The 17,645-nt window shown below is 41.4% G+C and overlaps 1 protein-coding gene across 1 annotated transcript in view; it reads right to left on the reverse strand.

Moving 5' to 3' along the window:
- LOC103603503 (carbohydrate sulfotransferase 9-like) overlaps positions 1 to 17,645 on the reverse strand; it is a 149,694-nt gene that overhangs the window by 15,661 nt on the left and 116,388 nt on the right. The window contains exon 2 of the mRNA XM_008588033.1: positions 12,775 to 12,812. Within this exon, the coding sequence (XP_008586255.1) occupies positions 12,775 to 12,812 (38 nt within the window). The remainder of the gene's footprint in view (positions 1 to 12,774; positions 12,813 to 17,645) is intronic.

The raw sequence follows: 17,645 nt of genomic DNA on the forward strand, positions 1-17,645 counted from the left end.
ATATGGAGAAGATAGCCCAGTTATGGGGTTAGGGAGGGAGAGAGATTGAGAGATAGGGACAGAGAGAGAGAGAGAGAGAGAGAGAGAGAGAGAGAGAGAGAGAAAGCAGCAGGCACAAAGAGAAGCAGAATAGCAGTCAAAGAGAATAGCTGAGTCAAGAGAGTGGTGAGCTGGGGACCTCAGCATGAGTGAGAGCCCAATCCCAGAAAGCAGCATATACCCAAGGTCCTGTTTCTTTTCCTACACATTGCCTACTAGTCCCAAGCCACTTGGCCCTGGCAGCAGCAATGCCAAGTGTCAGAGCAGCAGTGACATTGGCGGGAGTGTCTTCCATTTGTCTCATTTGGGTAAGCATCTGCTAGCCCCAGATCGGATTTGCCTGTGTCAGCACCTTTGAATGACACACACGCCCCTCTGGCTTACGTCGCCTGCATATCTGACAACTCGGGTTTTACTCAAGGCAGTCTCCCCAAAGCCTCGCCCAACCCCAGCTGAGTGTAGACAGCTCACACTTCGGTGCTACCATGGGTTACCTAGGCCCTGAGTTAGGAAGAGTGTCGCCTGTGGCAGCAGATCATGCCATGGGGATCCTGTGGCTACACTGAGCAGGGTTTCTTTTCAGAGTTTCAGTCCGGGAAAGAATACAAAGGAAGGATATAGGACATGCATTCAAATACATTTGACGAATTTTATCTTTAGAAACTTATTTCATTATTTTTATTTATTTATTTATTTATTTATTTATTTATTTTTTTTGCTTTTTTAAAAAAATTTTTTATTTATTTCATTATTTTTAAGCTTTGAAGCTTTTAGGGGGCTTCCAAAATTTGGTTTTTTTTTTTTTTTTTGCTTTTTTTAAAAAATTTTTTATTTATTTCATTATTTTTAAGCTTTGAAGCTTTTAGGGGGCTTCCAAAATAGTTTGTCTCTCCTGGAAACAACTATACTTGATTCAAGATGTTAATGGAATGGCCACTAGTAGCAGCCATGGCCCCAGTCTCTTCTTTTTTTCCCTCTTTCTTTACAAGGGTAGGTATGAGCTGCACTGCTCCTGCTCTGTTGGCCTGAGGGTGAGATTCTTCAGTGTCTGCACAACTTCATTCCCCAGAGCTGGTATAGAATGAGCTCCTCCTGGCCATGGGAGAATCCCAGAGGGGCGCCGGCCACCTGCGCCCAGCCTCAGTAAGTGCAACTGTGCAACTGGCCAAGGGGAGGGGACCTGCGGGCATTGCAACCCCTTCTGTCACCTCCTGTAGGCAGAGCCTAAGTTCCAGGAAGCAGCATATACTTGGGGGCCTGTTTCTTCCCCCAGCCTTTACCTACTAGTCCAAAACTACTTGAGCCCTGGGCAAAGCAGTGCCAAGTGTCAGAGCAGCAGTGACAGTGGCAGGGCTGGTAGTGACATCCAAACACAGTTCTCTTTCATAAGGAGACACTGATGGACAGGATTCTACCCGATCTTTTCCAGAGACACTGATATCATAAAGCAAGCAAGCCATTCTCTACAGGCCCGTCAGACTCAATTATCACCTCTTTTCCTCACTACAATTCTATAATCTGCTTCTTGGAAGGAACGAACACATCTTGGTGCAACTTGCTCAGAAGTAACATCACAGTTTACTAACTCCATCTACTTCCCACACAAGGGACAACAGATTGTCCATAGCAAGAGAAAGAAAGTCTCAGGATCCACACAGGGAATTTTCCTAGATCCCCAGGTCCAGGGCATGCTTCCCCCGAGTGAAGAGGAATGTCCTTATGGCAGGGAATGTCTGTCTGTCTGTTTCGATCCCTGCCAGGGCTCCACTTTCCTTTAGTTAAAGGCTGCAAGGAGAGGGTGAGTGGTGAGAGTGGGTGTTGAATGAATATCCACTGAGTGCTTCTCATGTGCCACCTGCTACACAATTGAATTAAAACCTCACTCCAGCTCTGGCAGGTGGTTGTGATCACATCGCCATTAAATGTGCTCAGCATCTTACAACCCACAATTGCTAGAGCTGGGATTAAAATCCAGACTTGTCTGGCTCCAAAACTGTATGTTTCTCACTACACAATGCATATTTGCCTCTCAGTGACATCACATCTGTAATTACAAGAGTGTTTCCTTGCCATTAGATCCAAGCAAATACCACCCTTCATGCTGAGCCACCTTGAGGTGGCCAAATGTGTCTGAGTCAACTCCAGTTAGAATGGATGGTGGACATCATCCAACCTTTGGTTGCTTCTCTTCTCCAATTTGAATTATATATGTTGAGTACCAAGGACTGATGGTGCTGAGCCACCTTGAGGTGGCCAAATGTGTCTGAGTCAACTCCAGTTAGAATGGACGGTGGACATCATTCAACCTTTGGTTGCTTCTCTTCTCCAATTTGAATTATATATGTTGAGTACCAAGGACTGATGCTTTACTGAACATGGCCAAGGTACTGGGCTCTTGCTTCTGCTAAACCACAATGTAAGCTAGCCCTGCCTGATCTTTGGGTCTCTCTTCATGTCACACAGACCACACAGAGGTTGTGATCATCTGATCAGCTCATATGCCAGCCTTGGAACAGAGCTCCTTGTCTTCATGGCATCTGTATCTCCTCTTCTGACTCCACATCACCATCAGAAACACATCCAGACTTTGTGGTTATGGAGTGGTAATGTCTTCACTCCACCCATGTTGGCCTTTTCAAGAAAACTAATTTTATATCTTGGCATTTCAGCACCTGCAAATCTGGGAAAACATGCAAAAACATGTGGGCACTTGTGAGCTGTGTGCTTGAGTCTGGGGTGAAAGAAGGCAAGTTGAAGGTACGTTTCAATCCCTGATAAATTCCCAGGGACTGGAGAACCTGGTTTCCATGGCTTTCTATCACCGAGATGCTAGTCTTTTCTTTCAAGTTAGAAAACCCCTTTGGAACAGGCACTTTCCTCTACATACTCCATAGCACTTAGCACAGCTCTAAATACAGGGCATGTGTTGAATGAAATTGCTTATTGATTGATTAAAACCATACATCATTGGCATTTGTCTCTTCAGTATTTCTGTTGTATGAAGAAGGGTGATTATCTGTCAATATTCATTGCATCACTGAACCAATATGCAATGCATCAATCATCTCTGAGATAACCAGATGAGACTTTATTGTAATCTCTTTCTATTTTGCTGAGATAATTTCCTTGCTTTGGAGTTTATGAGGCCATAAGTGGCTTCCATCTGTTGATGAACATGTTTCTAAGAGTCATTTAGTCTCTAGTATGGAATACTTGAGGGGAAGTTAAATTGTAACTTTTATATTAAGTGTCATCTTAGTAACAGAATCAAAATTGGAAGCATGTGTTCAATTTGGGTCTTTCATTTTCAAAGCTCTAGGTCAGGCAAAGAATTAATTTCATTTGTTTACAAAGTGGATTATGCCTAATAAAATCTATTTTGTTTATGGTCACATTTTAGTCAATCCATTGCCTTAGAAAATGAGAGAAATCTGATTGGCTAATCATTCAACATAGTAAATTACATTTTTCCATATCCACAGAACATTGGCCTAATTGAATTATCCAGTAATAGCATAATGAAAATATTCCCTTTTAATACATTTTGAACAAGGCACATACCAATGATGAAACAGTGAAGAATCCTGTTTATTCCATCCTGTTTGATGATCAACCACAGAATGTAACGTAATACTTATGTGGATAATAAGTCTTTCTACATTAAGGATGGTAACAACGAGATAGCTTCCACTAGATCCTTACTCATACTCTGAATTTCCACTATTTGTCTCCATTTCTTTTCTTTCCTAGAAATTCGTTTTCTGATAAGTGCTACTTTACAAAATAAAGCTTAAATAAAACTGATTTCTATTTATGCATAACTGTGGTCACTTTCTCTAGTGAGAGATAGAAAACTCTCTGGGGTACTTTACTTCACTCTTGAGGCTCTGATGATCACCAGGGAGCATTTTCCTCAGCAAAATGCAGATATACACAAATTCTTTTCCTTTTTTTTTTTTTGACTGGTAAGGGGATCGCAGCCCTCGGCACAGTGTGGTCTGCACCACGCTCAGCCAGTGAGCGTACCAGCCATCCCTATATAGGATCCCAACCCATGGCCTCGGCTGTGGTCTGCACCACGCTCAGCCAGTGAGCATACCAGCCATCCCTATATAGGATCCCAACCCATGGCCTCGGCGCTCCCAGCGCTGCACTCTCCTGAGTGAACCATGGGGCCAGCCCTGTACACAAATTCTACACACAATATCAGAGGAGTCCACTGATGGAGATATGAGGGTATCTGCTCTAAGGGATCTAGACCATATATGTATAACATGGATTTTACAGAATTGGCCTGGTACTACTGATCACTACTTTTTCAAACACAACTTTTTCATGTCAACAAGTAACTTTTATGAAAAATGACAAGTACTCAAATGCCTCTTTCACACAATCCCAGAACATATCCACTTTTCACTTGACGCCTTCATTCAGTTCCTTATCATGAGAAAAAAGAATAACATGAGTAAAATAGTTTAAAGGTAGACAAGAAAATACTGTATTTTAGAATGTATATTCAAACCTGACAGATTGTGGCCCATTCTGACAATAGCTTTAACCTAAGAAGTGAGTGGAAGACTTTCTACATGAAGGTGGTGTTGGAATTACCAAATGCTGAAGGGTGTGTACTAACTGTGCTCCTGGCTAGTAGAACGTGGCTACCGAGATTTGTTGTTATGTGTTGAGAGAAAAATCCCAAATAATGGCATCAACCATTGTGCTAATAAAATCTGCTAAGATGAAAAATTTCAGTTATTCAGCTCATCTTCAGGTACATTTACTAGCAAGTACAGGGGGATATAATTAGAAAAACACAAAAAAGAGGAGGAAAAAGAAGAGAAACAGATTGAGTAGAAAATTATTCATGGAGTAGATTTTACTGACCTGTGGAGTGATAGCACTTTAGGTGGTGTGAATCATTTACATCAGATAGTAAATTAACTATTTTTATTCTTTTTAACAGATGCCATATTTTTAGTATAGTTTCTGTTTCTTATATTTTCTCACATAAGTACATATACAATGACACTGTTATTATTAGCAATCAAGAACTTTTAAGAGAGTTTTTAGAAGGTACTTCTGTAGAAAATAAAAGAGCAAGAGAACATTTTATAGTCAGTGAGAATATAAGTTTCTACTTCAATTCTCATTTTATGTCCATGATAATTCTATCTGGGCTCTGCCAAGGAAAATTGCCAGCAGGGAACAGATTATCCAAGTGTGTACTTTTCCCCCAGTTTTTAATCTCTTTTCAGGTGAAAAACAGTTTTCTTTTAGACCATATTCACTTGATTTTTCACTTATTTAATTAAAAAAGCAATTTAGTGCTCAACAGGGACCCCAGAGTAAGTGTATGTTCATCTTGATTGTTAAAACACTTTGAAAAAGACATACCGCATCATAAATATCTGTATTTCAGGTCTTTTAACCAATTGCTTCAGTGCTGGTGTCAAAATTAAGGTGCTGATTAGGGTGGTCACAAATGGGAACCTTTAATTAATAGGACAACTTCCAGAGGAAGTAGTAGTACAGCATAATGAAGGGAAAGGGTTTCAGAATGAAATACACTTGCATTCAGATTTGAGCTCTGCCACTTGCCAGGAGTGTGCCTTTAAATAAAGGTATTTCAGGCAGCATAGAACAGTGGCTGGTGCTCACACTGTAGAGCTGGATTGCCTGCTTCAGTTCTGGTGTAACCAACTTACCAAGGGCGTGCTCGTGGGTGAGCTACTTAACTTCACTAAGCTTGAATCCCTTGATTTATATCTACCTCACAGGGTTACTGCTGTGATGTTCAAATGAGATAGTTTTATGTAAAATTTAACATAGTGCCTGCACACAGAAAGCTCATCAAGCATATATCAGTAATGCTAACATTATTATGATTAATTTAGTGCTAAGCATGGCAGGCCCTGGAAAATTACTAAACCTGATTTTGCTTCTGAGTTTCCATCTCTATAAAATGGAGAGAAAAATACTGGCTCTCATAGGGTGATTGTGACAAATAAATGGGATATGGAGAACTGCATGCCTAGCACAACTATTGGCTGCAATTATTTAGAAGCACTGTGAGTGCTGGAGTGAGAACCACCTGCATATTTGATTGCTAACAGCTCTCACAGTATTTATTCCAACCACTCTTTTCTTCTTGGTGTTCATGATTTTAAAACATCTAAGGTCCGTTTTCTTATTCTCCTTTTGTCTTTTCAATCTATATCCTTTCCACAGACATCGTGACACAATATTTTAACTTTCTTTGCTTCTGATTAAAGAGGTGAGCCCCAGCCCTTTGCCATTTACATCTAAGTATTTTCTAGGTATAAAGCCATCTAACCTTTAATAAAGATCATCTTTTATAAATCCTTTGTTAACCACATTACTGCCACCACCTTGTAATCCTTTGAGTCTCAATTTCAAGAATGTTAAAAAAGACTCACAAATTGGATAGCTTTCTAAAAGAGCAGCTTTCAATTCTGAAGGTAATCTTAAAAGAGAACTAGGGGGATGGGATCTTCACTAGCTTCATCAATCCTGAACTTGCAAAGAGAAACTACCATTAAGTCAAAATTGTCTTCTTGAGTGCATGGCCACTTTGATAAGAATAGTGCAAGGTAATGCAATCCCACTTTAAATTTAGAAGTTCTAAAGTTCACGGTACACTGAAAAGTCACCGGTGAATGGCATTGAGATGCTTACATTCAAGGATAAAGATAGGTGCCCAAGTCTTGAGCCAAGCAAACTGTACAATGATCTGCAGGCAAAATGGAAGGTGGACATGAAGGTAAAATGAGGATTTATATTTCCCTGCCCTTCAATCCTTTCTTTCCCCTCGCTGTGTGATCATTATTCATCGAGACCAGGTGCAGTCCTGACCTGTCCCTTCTGTTCTTGGTTTAGGTTTCTTACCTGGAGGGCAAAGGACAACACCTGGTTCCTGTCTTATAAGAATCAATGACACAACAGGTTGGAGCATTCCAGTGCACAAGGAGAAGACTACCCAAATTTAGAAGTCTCACTGGCTATTGGAATAATAATTTAGTGAGCTTGAGAATTCACATTTGACCAGCAATTGGTTGGGTCCTTATGGTGAACTGTAGCAGAGAATCCTGAGCAATACCAATGCCATCTTGGATAGGTGCTCCGTTCTCATTGTCAGACTACCCTCCCCATGTGAGAAACCGTTGACACAGAAACAAAAACTGTTGCATAGAAACAGGGACCATACACAGTGAACTGTTACATGGGAACAGGAACCATACACAATGAAAGTTTTTATGCTTGATTGCTTTAATTGCTCACTTCTGGCTTCTGTAACCTCGCTACCTAGTTTGCTCTGTGCACCTGGACAAACCTGTGTGCCAGCAGGATATGGTTTTTGCCTTTATAAACTCCACAAAACCAAGGCTTGGGGCTGTCCTCCCAAAATACCTAGGGGAGGCAGTCACCAGCCATCTAATACTCTGTTAAATTTCTTAATTAAATGTTTGGTTCCTTTCCTGAGTGACAACCTCATAGCAGTGTACAAGGCATAACAGTGGACATAGAAATGAACCAAACATGATTTCTTCCCTTCAGGATCTTACTATCTAGTCACAAAAATCATATTGCAATATGAATAATTAGATTATAGAGTAGAAAACGCAAAGGTCTATAGTAAAGGGGCAGACAAAATGGATCACAAAAGAGGAAGAGATTATTTTTAGCTCTATGATGAAAGAAAACTTCATGGAAGAGCTACTATATGAGTTAGGTCTTAAATGAGTCAATTTTGTACATGCAGAGAGGGGCTTAGTATGTTGATGGAACAGTTTTATAAAGGACATGATAGCTTTACATAAAGCAGTAGAATGGGAAATAAGTCTAGAAAGATGGGGAGTATGAGTTATTATCCTAAGTAGCCACAGGGCTTTGTGCTTTGTACTCAAGATTAGGAATTTATCCTATAGACCATAAGTAAATGGTTTTTTAATCCTGGTTTTTCATTAGAATCACATACTGAGTTTTTAAAATTGCAGATGTCTGAGCAGGATTGTTCCAAACATTTATGGAGCCTAGAGCAAGAGTATGAACGGAGGCGTCTGAACTGTACGTCTAAATCTTTCCAAGTTTTCAAGGAAACTACACCCAAGACCTGGTCCTTATTCCCATCCAGGTCTGTAGCCTGTCCTAATAGACTGCTCTCCCTGAAGGCCACCCTGCCACTTGAGGCCTGACTGGTCACATGGACCTTCATGCAGAGGGCAAGGTAGAAGCTGGACTCAGGCTGGGTACTCCTGGGCAGTGGCTGCACCTGCCCCCATGGAGGCTGGGGAATGACTCGGTCAAGGTCTTCAGGTTATTAGGGATGGCAGGTTCCCATACCTTATGCCTCACTTTTCTGACTCCAGATGGCCAGCAGGTTCTAAGCACCACCCCAAATGATACCCACCCACACCACCCCTACCCAGAGAAGGGGAGGGTGGGAGTTCAGTTACCTGGAGAACACAGTCTGCCTAGGCTGCCTCCCACATCAGGGATGTGGGGTGGCTGCCTAGAAACTAAAGCAGCCTCTCTTTGTCTAGTTTCACAGAGCACAGGCAGCCCAACCCCACCCCACTCAACAAGATGGCCCAGTTCAGCTGCTGTATCTTTCTCCCATACTTTGTGTGAGCTCAATTGATTATCAAACTTTAAAACATGATGCTGAGAAGAAAGAAAAAATTATGTCTTCTCATTTCTGTGTTTGTGAGGTTTGGAGCCTCCTAAGGCATCTGACCCCTCTTGGTGTGGTCTGAGGTTATGCTATGTCTGAACCCAAGTCCAAATTTCTTGGGGTTGGGGTTGAGGTTGGGAGTCTTGGGATCTGTTCTAACAAGCATCAAGGGTGATTATAATGCACAGGCAGGGTTAATAATCACAGCTAACAAGGGGGAAGTTTTTTCTATTTAGCTTTTGGTTTTCAGCTAGATGATCAGTATTTTCGAAGGCAAACTGCAGCAGAATGGAAATGAACAGAAGGTGGTGAGATTGGCAGAAGAGCCACCGGAAGTCACCAAGCAGGTGAGCCAAGGCCCTGGAGGAAGCAAGGACTGCAGTGGAGAAGGAGGAGCTGGCTCGGGGAGGTCTGCAGGAGGCCACATCAAAGTACTTGGTGGTCAGAGGGAGAGATGGAGCTGAGAATGACTCTGAGATTTCCAGCTTGTTATGGGTTGAATTGTGTCCCCCAAACAGATATGTTGAAGTCCTAACTCTTAGTACCTATGAATGTGACCTTATTTGGTAATAGAATCTTTGCAGATGTAATCAGGTTAAGATGAGGCCATTGGGGCAGGCCCTAAGCCAATATGCCTGGAGTCTTTGTAAGAAGAGGAGGGACCCACAGGAAGACAGCCATGTGATAACAGAGGCAGAGAGTGCTGTGACTCAGCTATAAGCCAAGGAACACCAAGAATTGCTGGCAATCACCAGAATCTAGGAAGTGGCAAGGAAGGCTCCTCCCTTTCAAGTTTCAGAGGGAGCACAGCCCTGCTGCCACCTTGATTTTGGAGCCTCCAGAACTGTGAGACAGTACATTTCTGTTGTTTTAAGCCACCCAGTTGGTGGTACTTTGTTAGGGTAGTCCTAGGAAACGAATACAGGGCCATGATGCATGCGGATGGTGTTGGCTCTCTCTGAACTGGACAGTCAGTGAATGCAAGCCCTTCTCACGACCAGCCCTGAGCTGTGGGGTTCTCCACAAGTGGACATCCTCTCCACAAGACGCAGAGCCCCATGTCCAGCGTCCCTCTTTGTCATCTATCTGCATAAACACAAGTGTACATCCACTATGGGTTTCAACAGTCCACTATACAAAAAGGCAGAAACAGAAGGTGTTAATTTACTACAGGTTTCAATTATCTACTACATAATAACACAGTTTCCGAAAGTTAAAAAGATTTTCACATTCAGTTTTCCCAGTCTCATGCTGACCATATATTTCCATTTGGTTTTGAAAGTGTTTTTGGTAAAAATTTAAGGTATTATCTTTAATCTACCACAGTAAGAATTATTCAGAAAACCTACAGGAGATTTCATCTCTGCAAGTAACGCTTTTTCCGATAGGTAATTATTGCAACATTGAATCGCCAAAGAAGCAGCTGAAAAAAATGGGTCATGCATTCATCCCATTCTGGGACACGAGCTGCCAAGCCGTTCCCTGCTCATTTTTGTCCTCTTCTCGTAAACAAGCTGCGTGAACAAGTTACTTTAAAAAAGCATACTAATTTCCCCAGTGAATTACACAGGAAAGAATCCAGCTTCCCTCCCGAGGACTCCAATAGTTGTTTGTTCTCAGAGCTCAGGTGTGGTAAAATAGCTGTGGGCTGAAAACACACCCTGGACATTGGCCAGCAGGCTAGTGTGTCCCTCCACTCCAGCCCTGATTCTCACACCGGTGCACAACGCATAGACTGCCTAATGGAGGGGGAAAAAAGGACTCGATTTTCAATTTCAGTTTAATTACACAATCTATAGTGCCTGGTGGGAAGGGTTTAGGGGCCAGATTAATGCTCAGCAGTGCTCGTTTTACATTCCTTTCTGATAAAGAACCTCGTATTGATCATACAAAGTGAGTTTTCAAGAGCCAAATTCTTTTGGAGGCACAAGGATTTGAAAAAGGGGGTGACTTGAAAAAGTGATTTAAAAGGGGGGTAACTTCATTTTTTGACTTTTTTCCAGACTACAGACAAATTGCGTCTTTGAACTGTATTGCCAGTGCATTCTTTTTTTTTTTTTTTTTTTTTTTTTTTTTTTTTGTCTTTTTGTCTTTTTCCGTGTCCGGCAACGGATCGCAACCCTCAGTGTCGCCCCCGCACCGGACCGGGTCCGGCAACGGGACCGCAACCCTTGGTGCTGCCCCCGTGCCTCGCTCAGCCAGTGAGCGGGAACCGGTCTGTATGTGGGATCTGAACCCTCGGGCGGGAGCGCCGCCGCGCTTCCCAAGCGGCGCACTATCCAGTGCGCCACCGGGCCGGCCCTGCCAGTGCATTCTTGACAGTAAGGCACACTTCCCTATTTGGGAGAAGAATAAGTAGAAATTCCACTGTAAGATTAGAAATATAAGCTCCTAGACAATGATGGAACAATACAATCATCTGTTCTGAGAATAACTATTGAATTAAAATATTAAGACCTTTTTCTCTCATGTAAAAGTCCAAAGAATTTCACTCTCTTATTGGAATTAGAAAGCTTTTATGATTTTATCTGGCATCAAATCAATGTTTAAGATTATGAGTAAATATTTGGTGTTCTTTTTTGGTGTCTGCATGTTCTATTAGTTTAGCCAAATGTAAAAAGAAGGAAAATACAGGAAATGAAAATCTGCCCATAAGTGGCCTTAGTATGCTCTTTGACCAACTGCTTTAACTTGTTAAGTTAATAAAGAAAACAGGTCTTTTTTATAAGGAAAAGTGTTCCCTGTAAGATTTAGATAAACAAAATCAGCAGCAATAAACTATTGGATAACTGTTGCCCAGCCTCACCAAACCACTTGAGTACATACAAATAATTGAAAATACAATGATAAAGAAAGTAGGTTTGAAAGGCAAATAAACTATTTGAAAGGCTAACTGATTTTGCTATTGCACAATGATGGCATTTTCATGTATTAAGGTGGCTGCTACTACAAGTCAACATTTACAACTATATTCAAAAGCAATATGGCACCTGATAAGCATTAAGTTTTGCCTACTGAATTTGCAGTATAGCATATTAGCTAAATGAGTTAACTGTTTTTAAAACTTGATGAGTTACAGGGTATTTGGCATAGATTAAGTAAATTTAGAATTTTATTTGGGTGGATTGACAAGGGGAACTGGAATTGGAACTTATTTTGGAGTGCACTAGAAGACTTTGAAAAATGTACCCTTGACTGGTATACATGTAGACTTACCACTCTTCTCCTTGTCAAGGGTGAGTTGTAATTTGTGCAAGAGGAGGAAAAAAAAAAAGACATGGAGATTTGTATCTGTGCCTGAAACATGAGCATATTTTGCAACAGGCCAATGTCTGTATTCTTCTAGTCCAAGGCACAGGCAGCATTTGGAGAAATTGTGGCTGAACTGGCCTGTGGGAAGAGGAGATGTGCAGGGCATGGAATGCTTTTGGTGAAGGCCGCCCCTGGTTTATATGTGTGGCTGCATGTCCTTACACAGCTCTATAGAAGGACTCTGTCTACTTGAAGATACAAAAAAATAGATCATTAGAAAGATTGGATAAGAAAATAGTGAAGCAGACGGGAAGATGCTGGGTAACTGAGTAGAAATGAAAGACCAGAATGAAAAGTGAACTTGTGGTACATCTTCCCTGCTAGGGGTTCAGTGCTTAGCTGTTTGGGAGGGAGTGACTTTCAGCTGGATGAATCAAAACTTGAGAAATCACAGAGGAGGTCGCCTTTGTTAAGGGAAAAGTAGATGAAAGTATCTATTTGCTGCCATGATAGTATCAATGCAGAGATCACCACGTGGTCAGAGGGACACTTACAAATCATAACTGGCAAAGTTCCATTTGTCTACTGTTCCCTATTTTGGTGGTGGAGAAAGGAATAGGGTTGGGGGAGACAAAGAAAGTACATGATCATTCACATGTGACCAATTGATGTGTCCTCATATGCAACAACTAGCATTACCCTTTTTTATTTTGCTTTACATTTACAAATGCTTAATTATTAACATTTAAAACAAAATTCTATATTATAGTTTATGAAAAGTGAGGAAATACCTGGTTGGTGATATGATCCTGGTTTTTTTCTGTAGTCACTGAAAGAGAAAGCAAAAAGAAATTTTACATTAAAGCCCGAAAATTAATAAAATGCAGTACCAATCCTGCTCTTTTCGCAGTCAAAATTCCCACAGCAGTCACGGGCTCTCTGAGCAAGAATTTGTATCACAATACGGACATTTACAATCACTCCAGTAACTGGGAAAACAAAAGTCAAAACTTCAATAAATCACGTTAGGAAAAGATAATAAGTGGAGTGGAAATCCAAGAAGGATGATACCAGAAGAATGCATTGAACTTTGGCAAAGAAATGAAGAGATGAAAAGGACCGAAGAAAAATCTGAACAACAGCCACTCAAAAGCTCCCAAACAATGACAACCTGCTGAAGGATAATTCAGTGCTGAGGTCATGGGGCCTTGAGAAGTAGACAAGGAGACTTGAGGTGGGAGGTGGCAGATGGCAGAAGAGCTACTTCTAAAAACTTTTCTCTAACCTGTGGAGTGATGAAGACATTATTACACTTTGTTGTCAGAGACTGAAGTACAAACCAACAGTTCTATAAATGGTATTCTGATGAGGACAGAAAACATTCAGAGTAGCGTATGAAAGGCAACAGAGGAACATAAAAAAATAAGGATTCTAATATAATAAACCTCAGTCATTGTGAAAATAGCCTGAAAGCGATCAATGTCATATACATCTTAAATAGAAGGAAATAAAATGCTTAGTAATAATAAGGAAATAACCAATAAACCACCAGAAAAGAAAACAAACAAGAAATTTTGTAGCACCACAGTTATTATGTGTTGAACACCTCAGTGTGTTATATACACCTTGTTAAATGTGTCCTTTTAAAAAATAAACTTAAATTTTATTTACTTTAAATTTTTAAAAATTATTTTAATTGACACATATTGAATGTACATATTTATAGGGTATAGAGCATATTTCAATACACGTATACATGTGTGATGATCAAATCAGGGTAATTAGCATATTCATCATCATAAAAATTTATCACTTTTTGTGATGAGATCATTTGACCTCCTCTCTTCTAGCCATTTGAGAACATACATTATTGTTAATTATAGATGCCTACCACTACTGTATGCCCCTAGAACTTATTTTGCCTATCTAGCTGTTATGTTTTTAAAAGGTAACCCGTATTTTTTAAAAGCTAATATGTGCATATAGGACACTGAAACATATAAGAAGCAAAAAAAAGAAAAACAAAGTCATCAACAATCACAAGTAGTTATGGTTTGATGTGTCCTCTGTGTGTATATACATGACATCCAATTTTATACGATTGAAACTGTACACTATCTACCATGCTTTTCCACCCATCATGAATATTTACCAATTCAAAATCCCAAAGCTATATGAGTATTTTGTTTAACTTTAATTTTAATTGAGGTACTTGTAGAGTCACATGCAGTTGCAAGAAATAATAGAGATTCCTTGTACCCTTTACCCAGTGTCCCCCAATGGTATCATCTTGAAAGTCTATAGCACTTTATTACAATCAGAATGCTGATGTTGATACAAGGCAAAGAGTATTTCCACTGCCATAACGATCCCTCCTATTGTCCTTTTATAGCCACATCACTTCCCTCCCACCTCCATGCCATCCTTGTCCCTTGGCAACCACTAATCTGTTCTCTATGTCTGTCACTCTGTCATTTCAACAATACTACATAAGTGGAATCAAATAGTATATAACATCTGGGGATTGGCTCTTTTTCATTCAGTAGATTTCTCTGGAGATTCATCCAGGTTGCTGTGTTTGTCAATAGTTGGTTATTTTTCATTGTTGAGTAGTATCCCATGGTATGGATGATTCAAAGTCTGTTTAGCTATTCACTCAGTGAAGGATATCTGGGTAGGTTTTAGATTTTAGCTATTATGAATAAACTGCTACAAACATTTGTATACAGGTTTTTATGTAAACATGTCTTCATTTCTCTGAAATAAATGCCCGGGAGTGCAATTGCAGGATTGTATGGTAGTTGTATGTTTAGTTGTTTAAGAAACTCCTGTTTTCCAAAAAAAGACATAATAAATAAGTGAAACTTACCAGTCATTAATCAACCAATAATAAAAATATACTTTAACATTTTGCTAAATATTCAGTACTAGGCTAGGTGTGATATGGGATACAGTAGAGGTGTAAGAATCATGGAAAATGGAATAGCAGAATTAACAGTGGGCTATTTGATCATGCCGTCGTCAGGACATGCCAGGGGCTAATCTTGGCTAATCCTAATAATAACCAATTTTCTTCATTTTTTAAGGGCCCTACTCAATCAGATACTCTTAATATGTTTTAATATTTAGATTTCTTTTGTCAGAATATATGCAGAGTGTTTAAAAAAGAGGCAACATGGTTTGTGGGAAAAACTTGGCCTTTTGCATTGGACAGATCACCTGTATTCAAATTTTGACTCCCCAAGGAAGTGACATTTGAACTGAAATCTGGAAGATGATGAGGAAGTTAACTTCACCAAGAAGAAGGGGAAGAAATTTCGGGCAGAAGAAAAAGCATGTGCGAAGGCCCTTGAAAGGAGGGAGCATGGTGGGCCCATGGCGTGGAAAGGAAGCCAGCGCAGCAGGAGTGGAGAAGTAAGGGGGGCAAGAGGTGAGGTGAGGCTGAACAGACAGGCAGGAAATGTATATCCTTGGGCAAGAAAGCCCAAGAGCAGCACTTCGGGGAGATTTACGATCATCCCAAGAACAGCGGGAAGTCAGCCATTAAGGGGACTTAGGCCAGGGTATGGGTAATGGCATTAGAATGGCATGTACAGATTTGCATTTTTATTTTATTTTATTTCTTCTCTGTTGTAGATTTGCATTTTTTTTTTCCTTTTTGTCTTTTTTTTACTGACCGGTAACGGGATTGCAACCCTCGGTGTTGCACCCGCACCACGCTCAGCCAGTGAGCAGGAACCGGTCTCCACATGGGATCCGAACCCTCGGTGGGAGCGGCTCCCAAGCGGCGGACTCTCCAGTGCGCCACCGGGCCGGCCCTGGATTTGCATTTTTAAAAGAACTTGAACTCTGGTTGCTAACTGGAGGAGAGACTGGACATGGTGGCATAGGTAGCCTCAGCACTGCTACAACTTAGCTTTGTTTCCTTAAGGACCAAGGAAAATCTGGAAGAATTCAAGAGAAAAATAAGGGCCAAAAGCATCAAATGATCATACCCCGGTAAAGCAGGGAGCCCACCAAGTTCTAGAAAATAGACTAGATGACAGCCTGATACCTAATTACAGCTCTGCCAATTGCTAGATGCATGATTTGGGGCCAGGTACTTGATGCTGTGGCTTGTTTGCCTTCTGTAACAAAGAGTTAATGATATCTGTGCCTTCCCAGATTTGTGAGGATTAAAATGAAATAAGTATGAATTCTGCAGGCATAGCATGAGAGAGGGGCATTCCAGACAGCTGGAGCAGGACGAGCACAGTCTCAGAGGCAAGCAAGAACAGAGTGTGTTTGGGTGAATTGTGCCAAGTTAGGAGTGGCTTGTGTACAAGTGGCCTGTATAGTATGAGCAGGTACTATAGCAGGTGGGGAGTAAGGCTGTGGGACAGGGAAAGAGCCCAGCCTTGGGGGGTTGCTGACTTGAGGGGAGAGTGGGGGCTTTGCAGGTAGAGGGAGGTCAGCAAAAGTCTTTCAGAAAGGAGGGAGGTGACAAAAGCTGTTCGTGGGAAAGATGAGTTGGGGGTAGTGTGGAGAATGGGGTGAAAGGGGTAGGGGAGATGGGTGGCAAGGAGAGCAGTGTCCAGCAGGAGGGGTGAGTGCTGGGGCCCAGGAAGTGACAGCAGGAGTGGGGGTGATGCCTGGAGCATGTGGCATTTCTGACTAGGTTCTGCAGATTGATTGGACGTGGGAAGTACAGGAGCAGGAAGCAAGGACAACCCTCAGGTGTTGAGCTAGGGGAGCTTGTAGATAATGATACTATTATAGATACGATGGGGAAGAAGCAGCATTTAAGAGAAAATTATTAAACTAAGCTTGGGCCCATAATTTAAATGAACATATTTGTGGGTTACAGAAGCTGACACGGCAATCATGGTCGATAGGATAATGGCCCCCAAATGTTGACATCCTCCTAATCACTAGAACCTGTGAATATGGCATCTTACATGGCAAGGAGACTTTGCAGATGTGATGAAGTGAAGGATCTGGAGATGGAACGATTACCTTGTATTATCTGGATGCATCCAATGTAATCGCAAGAGTCCGTACAAAAGAGGGGCAGGAGAGTCAAAGGCAGAGGTTGGGGTGACGTGGATACTGGAAGGGGACCATGAATCGAGGATTCTGGGAAGCCTCTAGAACTTGGAAATGGGAAGGAAGTGGACTCTCCCTCAGAGACTACGGAGGGAACACAGCCTCAACTCGATTTCAGTCTAGTGAGAACCATGTGGATTTCTGACTTCCAGAACGGTAAGATTAGCGAATCTGTGTCCAGCCACCAAGGTTGTGGTAATGTTTACAGCAGCCATAGGAAACTAACTCAAACAAGTTCCCACGCTCGGTTCTGGCTGCTCCTCAAGGGGCAGGGAGAGAGCTGCCCCTGCTGAGTCACTGCTCTGTACGAGCCTGGTGCGCAACCCTCCACATACGTGAAGTCCTTGGTGTGTGGCTCTCCACATACATGAAAACCTTGGAATCCTTCTGTGAAGTAGACATTATTACTCCTACCTTTTTAAGATGAGGTGATCAGGGGTCAAATAATTTAAGAAACTTGTCCAAACTTACATGGTCTACCACCGAAAGGACACCCAGCATTCTAAGGAATGATGTTGCTACTCTGAACACATAGCAACAAATCATTTTCAGGGTAAAACCAGTCCTGTCTGTCCCC

The sequence above is a fragment of the Galeopterus variegatus genome, unplaced genomic scaffold, assembly GCF_000696425.1.
Source record: "Galeopterus variegatus unplaced genomic scaffold, G_variegatus-3.0.2 Scaffold4642, whole genome shotgun sequence".
Classification (NCBI taxonomy): domain Eukaryota; kingdom Metazoa; phylum Chordata; class Mammalia; order Dermoptera; family Cynocephalidae; genus Galeopterus; species Galeopterus variegatus.